This window comes from Pteropus vampyrus, unplaced genomic scaffold, assembly GCF_000151845.1.
Source record: "Pteropus vampyrus isolate Shadow unplaced genomic scaffold, Pvam_2.0 Scaffold231, whole genome shotgun sequence".
Lineage (NCBI taxonomy): Eukaryota > Metazoa > Chordata > Mammalia > Chiroptera > Pteropodidae > Pteropus > Pteropus vampyrus.
The window spans coordinates 1,192,611-1,202,502 of NW_011889012.1; the positions used below are offsets into that span (position 1 = coordinate 1,192,611).

At 59.1% G+C, this 9,892-nt stretch overlaps 1 protein-coding gene across 1 annotated transcript in view; it reads left to right on the plus strand.

Annotated features, from left to right (window-relative positions):
• ABLIM2 (actin binding LIM protein family member 2) overlaps positions 1-9,892 on the plus strand; it is an 81,998-nt gene that overhangs the window by 63,508 nt on the left and 8,598 nt on the right. Inside the window, exons 13-16 of the mRNA XM_023519676.1 lie at positions 1,057-1,158; positions 1,647-1,700; positions 8,150-8,202; positions 8,838-8,976. Of these exons, the coding sequence (XP_023375444.1) occupies positions 1,057-1,158; positions 1,647-1,700; positions 8,150-8,202; positions 8,838-8,976 (348 nt within the window). The remainder of the gene's footprint in view (positions 1-1,056; positions 1,159-1,646; positions 1,701-8,149; positions 8,203-8,837; positions 8,977-9,892) is intronic.

Sequence of the window (9,892 nt, forward strand, 5' to 3'; positions counted from 1 at the left end):
GCAGCTCAGGGAAAGCAGGGTTCACGCCGTGAGGGGGTTCACGCCTTTGTGGCCTCGGCCCCGTGTGGGCTGCTGGTTGTGGCCTGCTCAGGCAGGGCTCAACCTGCTGCTGCGTGCCCCCCAGGCCCCTGTGCGCCCCGTCCGGGCACAAGCTCTCTCTGAGCCCATGCCTTCCTCATCGGCCTGCCACGTGGTCCCCAGCCGGACACTCCGGGTCTGCTGTTAAAGCGCTGCCCCATCCCGTGTCACCTTGAGTCCTGTGGCTTTGGACAGCCGCAGCTCGAAGAGGGTGTTTCCGAGTCAAGAGCGGCCCTTCCCACGTGCCGAGCTGTCATCTGTGGGGCAGGAGGGTTCCAGGCTCAGGGGAGAGGACACAAGTCGTGCCTTGGGAAAATGGACCGTGCGCCCGTCATCCAAAGTGTCCTTGCCCGTCGCGTCCTGTCTCTCGTGCCATTCCTTAAGTGTGGATGGGGGCTCGCCAGGAACCACGGCTGCGTCTGTGACGTGATGGACTCGTTTGCGTACCGGGAGGCCCGTGCGGGTGGGCGAGAGGCCAGAGCTGGGGTCAGACGGCCCTTTCCAAACCAGCTTTGTTTAGGGGTATCGAGTGATGCTGACTGTCCTGTTCTCCTGTAGCTGGTAGAATTTCGCACACTAGCTTTTAAGGACCGATTTTGATGAATTCTGGCACCTTCCTCCTATTTGAATGCTAACTCGTGGATTCTCCAATAAAGAAGCATCTTTTTTAACGAGGACACACGGGGAGGGAGGGAGGCCTGAGGGCTGGTGCATTTGGGATTTGCCGGATTTAAACGCCCGCCACGCAGAGCAGCAGGCTGCCACGCCGCTCTTCCTTGGCCAAGGTTGGGTTAATAAGACGCTGGGCCCAGGGCAGGAACGCCCATGGGGACCGCACTCCCTGCCCTGGGCAGAGGGTTCGGGCAGCTCCCCGGGCAGGGAAGATGGGGCTCGCTGGGAATAAGCTTCCACGCTTGAAATACTCTGCTTTGCTTCCCTCCCGCCCTCTACCCGCTGCCCTTGCTCTTCCGTCTGGAGGCAGCGAAAGTGGCCGGAGCACGCCCAGCCTCTCGATGCTGTCCGACAGCAAGCCCCCTCCCTCCACCTACCAGCAGGCTCCTCGCCATTTCCACATCCCAGGTAGGCCTCCGGACACACCCGCGGGCTCCGCGTGGACCTGTCTTGTCCTGCCTTGCTTCAGCGGGTGTTGGGTGGTTCTCAAGCCTCTCCATGGCCCCCACATTCTGAGATCCCTTAAATATCAACAAGTGGGTTTGCGGATCCCCATGATCCTGTGCATTTGTTTCTCCCAAAGCCACGTAAATGCCAGAAAGACGTCGCCCTCCCGGGAACGGGCCAGAGAGAGGGGGCTGTCTGGATCGGCAGGGGCCCCATGGTGTCGCGGCCACTCACTGCATCCACCCCCTTCCAACTGGAGGTGGTGGCATTGGGGCTGGGTGAGGCTTGGTCTGAGGTGTGGGGCCTGGGCATCACCTGTGGGGGCCCAGATTCTTTCCGGAGATTCTCAATCTGGGTGGCTGATGGGTGCTCATCAAATATCAGAATGGAAAGCGTCACAATTCGCTTGCTCACCCTGCTTTCTCTCCTTTTCCTTTCTTCTTCCCCAGACACCGGCATTAAAGACAACATCTATAGGAAACCCCCCATCTACAAACAGCATGGTACAGTCGGTCTCCTCTGCTGCACGGCCCCTGCATGCCTGTCCCACTGCTCTGAATGCTGCTTTTTGTTGTGCTGATATGTGACGGGGCCACCTGGGGGCCACGGCAGCCTGAATATTAAATCATATTCACTCACAGTCCCCCGGGGGCCTCTTCAAAAATTACGGTGAAGGGAGGTCTGAGAAATAATGCGTGTGTGATAGAAACCAGCCAGGCCTGGGATGGGCATTCATACCGAGAGCTGGCCTCAGTGGCTGACTGACCATCGTCAAAGGGACAGCGGCTCCTCAGGCCACAGCCTGAGCCAGCCTGGTCTTTGGGAAACAGAACAAACCAGGGTCAGTCATTTGCTCGTGTGTATCTAAGTCCTGTGTTATGAGAATTTCTGGTGAGAGAATGAACCCCCTCGCCTTCAGGTAAAGGGACTTCATGTATCAGCAGGTGGGTGCTGTCTCTCGGCCCCCCGATTTCCCTCTCCGAGGTGGCCACCCACCTCTGCTCCACCTGAGACTGCTGGGGACAGGTGCACAGGGAGCAGGCGGCTGAGCCGTGGGGCAGGAGGCAGAAGGCTCACGGTGTCTCCTGTTTCCTCACGGAATTTCTGGGTGATCTGCGGCTGCCGCGTCGGCATCCTGAGCCTCTGTCTCCTCCTCTGCAGAACAGGACGGTCCCTCTTCCCAGGCCACTCGTGAGGACCGGGCGGGAAGACGGACGTGCACGCACGTTCAAAATAGTTAAGTGCCGTGCATGGGACGGGAGTTGTTATCAGGTCGCTGTGAGTGTGCATATCAGGGAGATGGGGAGAGGACCACCCACGCGCGAAGTTCCTGTTCAGATGCACCGGAAAAGCAGCCGCGCCCCACGCTGGCGCGGGCTGGGCACCGCGGGGCGCAACCCCCGAGAGCGTGCTTTCTGTGGCTCGTCGACGGTCCGGTCTAGTGAGACGACAGTGTTTGGGAAACGTTTCTCCTCCGTTGCGCTAGGCCCTGTGCTTTGCCTGTTTCTGCCTCTTCCCAAGAAGGAAAAAATGAACGAGAACCCCTGGGCTCCCAGCAGGCGGAGACTTTTACGGTCACCTCTCGACCGGAGACGTTTGGACGGGTCCGAGAGGGATGCACCATTTAGACCCCGGGGCCCTTGGACATTGTCCAGGTCAGCTCCCTTGTGTTGCAAGTGGGGAAACTGAGTCTCGACTAAAGGAAGGAGCAGTCATGTCACGTGCCGTCTTTCCGCCCGTGTTCAAGCCTGCGCGGAGGCTGCGTGCGCTGTCCTGGCTCTGCAGGGACTGACAGCTTGGCCTTGTGTTAGCCTCGGGCAGGTCTTTCGCACAGGGCAGGAGGGGCTCGTCCCAGCCCGGCAGAGGCAGGAAGCCGGATTACGCAGTTCCCCACTGGCGTGTGACCGAGCCAGGTCCAAGGCAGAGAAGTCCTTCCACTGAATGTGCGGTGGAGAGGTTCAGGTTTGCTGTTGCCGTGACGGTGTTTGTGGTGTTTAATCTGGATAGAAATGCCGCTCCGGTCCAAGGGCAAGCAAAGCCCTACTTGACCGAACCCTGAGCAGCAACCAAACCCCGGAACACTCCAGAACTTTGGCGTATCGATTCTTTTAGGAACCAAATTTCACGGAGTGCCCACTTGAACATAAATAGGCCACGAATTGAGAGCTCAGCATATGGCGTGTGCGCTTGTCACCCTGCCTCAGACAACTCAGAAAGCAGCGGCATGTTGGGTGCATCTGATGCCAGTACATTTGAAATACTTTGATTTTACGAGACTTCCCCCATCCGGCTAGAGAATATCCTGTCAAGAGAGAGAGAGAGTGTGTGTGTGTGTGTGTGTGTGTGTGTGTGTGGTGAGCATGCATGTGTGTGAGCATGCACTGTGTGTGAGCATGCATCTGTGCGAGCATGCATGTGCATGTAAGCAAGTGTGTGTGGAGCCTCGCATGTGAGTGTGCATGTGTGTATGTGATCATGGTGTGTGCACATGCATGTGTGTGCATGCATGTGTGTGCATGCATGTGTGTGTGAGTGTGCATGTGTGAGGGCATGCATGTGTGCGAGACTTGCGTGAGCACGCATGTGTGTGAGCATGCATGTGAGCGAGCGCAGTGTGTGGAGCATGGCGTGTGAGTGTGCATGTGTGCATGCGATCATGGTGTGTGCACATGCATGTGTGTGCATGCATGCATGTGAGTGCATGTGTGTGAGCCTGCATTGTGTGTGAGCGTGCATGTGTATGAGCCTGCATTGTGTGTGAGCATGCATGTGTGTAAGCATGCATTGTGTGAGTGTGCGTGTGTGTGAGCATGCATTGTGTGTGAGCGTGCATTGTGTGCGTGCATGTGTATGAGCGTGCGTGTGTGCAAGCATGCATTGTGTGAGCATGCATGTGCGTGAGCATACACGTGTGAGTGCATGTGTACGAGCCTTGCGTGAGCATGCATGTGTGTGAGCATGCATGTGAGTGGACATGGTGTGTGGAGCATGGCATGTGAGCGTGCATGTGAGTGGGCATGGTGTGTGGATCATGGCGCGTGAGCGTGCATGTGAGCGGGCATAGTGTGTGGAGCATGGCGTGTGAGCGCGCATGCGCGTGCGTGTTTGAAGTCCACATGTGGTCCCCGTCCCGCGATCCCAGCACCGTCCACTCATCTTGGGGGGAGAGGCGCACTCGAGCTGAGAAGCCACCGTTTTAGTTTTCAGACTTTCCTGAAACAGACTCTGGGTGATGATGTTGACTCACTGGACCATTTACTTCGTTTATGTTAATACGTCCAGCAAGCAACAAATTATGCTTTTTAATTAATGTGTTTGCTTTTCAACTTTCTATCTCCAACTCATCCCAAGTTTTTTTCTTTAACTAACATCACTCTTTCCCGATGATCTAGTCCCATTTTCGTCCTTGAGAAACAAGCCTCCAGCCGTGAGGGTGGCCAGACAGGGTGGGGACACTGGCGTTGAGGACGAGCATGGTTAATAGTCACGTAGCTGCCATGGGACGTGTCTCTGCCACATGCTGGACACGTGATACGTGACAGCTTGTTTCATCTTGACACACTGAGATCGGTAATATTGTAGGTGAGGGAACTGAGGCCAGGGCGGCGAAGTGACCGGTCAGTGGCCGAGTCGAGGGCCCCACCCAGGCCCGCCGGACCCCCGACCCTCCCGCTCTCATCGTGCAGCATTTAGGGCCCAGCTAGTACTTTCTGGTGCTACACCTGTTCCCACTCTACTTGGTTACGATTTCGTGGCTTTATGAGTAAAAGAATAAGAGAAAAAGCCAAAGAAAACGGGTGAAAAATTGAAGGAAAGGGGGAGGGGAGGGAGAGGAGGACCCCTCCCCTGCCGTGTGGCCGGGGACGGATCCGGATCAGGGCCACTGTAGGACAGGCCGAGGTGGGCTGCCGGGGCCCCCCCAACCCACGCGTGAGCCACTCAGGGCCCAAAAGTTCACCTGCCACTGGGGACACGTCTGGTGTCTTCCTGCACGTCGTGAGTCGCTCACAGTCGCTGTACGAGGCAGACACGCTCCAAGCACGGCCGCCCCCTCCCGCTCCGTCACCCGCGGGACACTTCCTCTCAGAGCTCGTCTCCTCCTGGAGTGCGGGTCAAGGCCACCTCGCCGGCTCTCGGGCCTTAAGGAGGTCAGGTCGCGTTGACTCTTGGCACAGAGCAGACTTCCCGGTGGTAAAGGCCCTCAGGGGAGTGAGGCCGGGCCCACTTCTAGACTGTTTAAAATAAACCTAAGAAAAAAAATGCCTTCCCAATGTCCCAGGAAGTAGACGCTGCAGATGCCAGGATAGGACTTGCGTTTCCCGCAGGCCCTGTCCCACTGGCGAGCAGATGTGGGCCATCAGTGGCCATGTGAAGGGAGCACTGGCCCGGCGGCCCACTGATGGGGGCTCCCCCTTGCCCTCCCAGTTGTCAGAGCCGCCCGCCAGACCGGACAGTCAAGGTGGCCCGTGCAGCACCTGGCATGTGCTGTTTCTGTGGCCTTTTGTTTAAAGCCGGAATTAATCACATCTCACGTGTACCCCTAGGATTCCTGGGTAGTGCGGTTGAGTCTCCTTTTGGTTTTGGGGTCCTCTCTTGGACTGGGAGGAAAGGGAAGATAGACATTGTATGAAGAAAGAAGGCTAGAGACCCCCACTGTTACCAGGATGTCACCCCCACAGGCTCCCAAGGGACACCGGAGTGGATGTCTGCCTTTCCCCAGGGATCCCCACAGCAGGCTCATGCCTGTGTGGCAGGAAAGTCACCCCCGTCCCGGTGTCTCTGGCTCTCTGAGAGGCCCTGTCTTCCCGACGCCCTGAGACAGCGTCCCACAGATCAGCCTCCAAGTCGGCCTCCTGCTCACTCCTCATTTGAAACCCGAGCTCCCCACCACGTGACACTGTCCACACATTATCGCGTGTGGTCCTCACGACTGGGACGGATGGGCATCTTTTGCCCGCTCTACAGATCGGGAAACTAGGGCTCAGAGCTGGCAGGAAGCGGGCTGCAAATCGTCATGCAGAGGGCCGGGTCCTCGGGATTCCCTGCCTCTGCTCGCATTTCTCCAGAGGATCCTCCGTGTGTTTCGTGGTCATGAAAAGGCCTCGGCCTGAGTCAGTTAAGTCGTGCACGCCCGATGGGCCAGCGGTGTTTGCAGAGGAAACGCTAAATCTTGGCAGACCAGCCCCCCGTAGGAAGGCGGGCCGTTTTTGAGCCCCACATGTAGAGTGTCTGGCCCAACCTTCCGTCCGTGGCTGTGTCACGTCTTCAAACCCAGCGTGGCCTGTGCCCCCCATGGCCCGTGGCCTGTATCCCGTGGCCCGTATCCTGTGGCCTGTGGTCCCGTGGCCCGTGGCCCGAACCGCAGGGCCCAGGCTTTCACACCCCTAAGGCCCTCTGGGTGGAGCCTGTTCATTGTCTATGCAAACTACCCGAGCGCAGTGGTCTACCTGGGGGCCTCCGAGGCCCGCTCAGGGATGCGGGTCGCTCACTCTGACCTGCGAGCCTGCTCTGGGCTGGACAATGCCGGTGCTGGCAGAGCTCCACACAGACATCAGCCTGACGGTCCTTGGGGCTTGCAGGTGGCTGCCAAGAGTCACGGCTGATGTATGCCAGTCCGGGGCTCTGCTGCCCGATGACAGACAGCCATTGTCCGGGCAGCAGGAGAACCCACGCTGATGGGCACGCGTCCCGGAGCGCCCTGCCCCTGTGCCTCTGTCCAGCACAGTGCTCCTCCCAGGCTTGTCCTTAGTCCGCCTCTGCGAGCCGAGAGGGCAGGGGTTTTTATTTTCACGTTGAAAGTCACTGTCTCTCCCGGAAGGAGACACAAGTAGCTGTCGGGAGTAACGGATGTTGGCGTCTCCAGGGCAGTGTTCAGCTGTGGCTTTATCTCGTCAAGGTCCCATAGCCCCTTCCCCAGCGTCCCGGCCCTCAGGCCTGATGTTGATCTTGTCCTTGCTGGTGCACAAATCGAGGTGCTCCAACAGGCTAGACAGTCCCAGCCCTCGGCGGGCTGCAGGCGAGGACCCCACCCCGTGCGTCCTGACCACGGCTTCGGCCTCCATGGCAGGCGGGGAGGCCCTGGGGGCCCCTCCGAGTGCTCCGTGCACAGGGTCAGTGTTTCGGGGCAGGGCACAGGGTGGGTCTCTGCGGACTGAACTGGATGCTGGGAACTGTCAGCGAGCCCTCGTGTGACCCATTTGGAGGGTCATGTCAGTTCAGCTGGGTGACCACCGCCTCACCTCAAACAGAAAAAGGCCAGTGGAGAGCACAGACCCCGTGTGACTCGGCTCCACAGGGCACCCGTGGGAAGGAAACTTGCTTGTTCTGTCCCACTGTGGTCATCCTGGGTGTACGCCGTACCCTTTACCACTCCCCGTGGACTGTTTCCGGTGGCATAACTCGCTCACCGTGTTGTGATTCGTGGGTGGACAGCAGTGAGGTGTGCAACAGCCTCTGCCACCCACTAGTCCGTGACCTTGAGAAAGGCACATCGCTCTGAGCCTCAGGCCTCTGATCCGTGAAGTGGGCTGTGTGGGACGGGCAGTAATTCCAGGAAGCACCCAGCTGGCATCCGACACAGGCGGAGCTGGATGGTGACATCTTCCCTGCCCTTGGAGTTGACCGTGGAGGCAGAGTGTGCTCTTCAGAATGTCACGTGGCTGCACTAAAAGCATGGCCCCATCCGTGGAGGGGGGGGCTGGAATTTTGATTAGGCTTCACTCTACCCACCTGCTCTTGATTTTAAGGACATCGTCCATGGGCACACAGCCGGCCACTCCCCAGGCGCTGTCCCCACGGGAACTTCCACCAGCTTCTCTGGTCCCTCAGCCTTGAGCAAGCACTCATATTGGCGAGCTTTCCTTGGCTTATTTTCCATTTTCGAGCATGACCGTGTCACGGAAACCCAGAATAAATGGCGTGTCGCCTTGACAGATCCGTTTCTCCCTTTCAGCCTCAAGGCGATTGGATGGGGAGGAAGGAGGTTTCTACTCGGATGACAGGAAGGTAATGGGGGGCGGGTCTGGCTGGGAGCAAGCTCGTTCACAAAGAACGCTGGTTTCATGGGCACGTCTCCAACTCGAAACCTCAGGCTCCTCCTCTTGGGTCCTGCTCCTTAGAGGTCCCGTGGGGCCACATGGAACAAGGACCAAATTCAAGAGGTGGTTCCGCCAGCCCCCTTCTTAGATGTGGGACCAGCACAGCTAGTGCCGGCTCCCAGCGTACACCCAGGCCACTTGGTTACGGCTCCGTAACGGAGGCCGCATCCAAGGCCGGAGGAAGATGGCCCGCAGTATGTTCTGGAACGGGCTTGGCAGGCGTTTTCCGGGAAGGGCCACGGAGTAAATGAACACCTTAGGTTTGGGGGCCCACACCGTCTCCGTGCAGTGACCCGGCACGGTATTCCCGTAACACTCCTGCGAAAGCAGGCTGCGGGCAGGCGTGGCCCGCGCGGGCCGAGTTTGCCCGCCCGCCTGGAGAGCTAGGGCCTCCTCTGCTTGTCTTTAAGGAAAGAGGATGTGACTAGAAAGAGCCATCTGGGCCTTGACCTCCCTGAGCCAGCCTCAGTTTCCTCGTCTGCAAAAGGGGGCAATGCCATCGCCAACGACCTCGAAATTCACGTTGCTTTTTCTCCCCGGCAGAAGGCCAGCTGGCTGATTCTCAAGGAGGATGCAGACACCAGGACAAACTCTCCAGAGCTGGACAGCCGGTCTCTGTCCCTCAGCAGCGGGACCGACAGAGAGCCGCTCCAGACCGTGCAGGGGGACAGCTTCTACCCACGTGAGTGGTTCTTTTAAGCGAGGAGCTTCGAGCGTGGCATGGCAGGCCTCACAGCGAAGGGGTCCCACGCCTCCGAGCCCGCCCCCCAAGATCTAAGCCTCGCTCATTAAAAAAACAGGAACACACCAACAGACATGGGGGCAAATCAGGCAGGAGGCAGACCCTTCGCTGTCTGCTGATTGCCCCGGACTGACGTCCATCAGCGAGCGCACTGCTCCTGGGCTGTGCCAGCGTGTCCCCTGGCACTGCGGGGCTGGCGTGAAGGCAGAGCCAAGTCGGGGCAAAGGGCCCCCTGGCTGCCAGGCCGGAAGTGGAGGGCCCGTTTCCCTCCAGAGCAGACGCGAGCATGGTCCAGGTGGCGAGTCCAGACTCGGAGTGGCCGACGGCATGGTCCCGTTTTCTGAGTTCGTCCTGAGCAAGGGACGGGGAGTTGGGGCTATACCCTCAGGGAGTACGGGAGACAGAGCCACGTGTGCCTGGCTCCCGGGGCTGCGAAGCCCGGTTTAGGAATAAGGTGGAACTCCAGGGGATGGTCCTCACGTCCCAGGCTGCAACTCACAGGAGAGCGACCGCCAGCTGCTCTCGGGAGGCCTGGCATGGACTTCCGGCCCCGCGGGCTGTGGGTGGTTTTCTGCGGCAAGCCTGAGGCTGAGCCTGGAAGCCGAGGCCGGGAGAGCACGGACTGGGCATAGAACACAGAGGAAAGATGCTGTCTTTGCCGGGACACAGACCCGAGTTCCGGTCCGCTCACCGCGGATGGGCCGGTGAGCGTTGGGCCCAGCGCTGGGCCTCGGTTCCTGCTGTCTGCCCGGCTGGGCCATTAGAGGCCTGAAGAAGGTGGCAGGTGCCCCGCCCATAGGACATGCCCTCAAGCAGACCGTGAGCCGCCGTCATCGTCACCCTCGTGCGTCCGTGC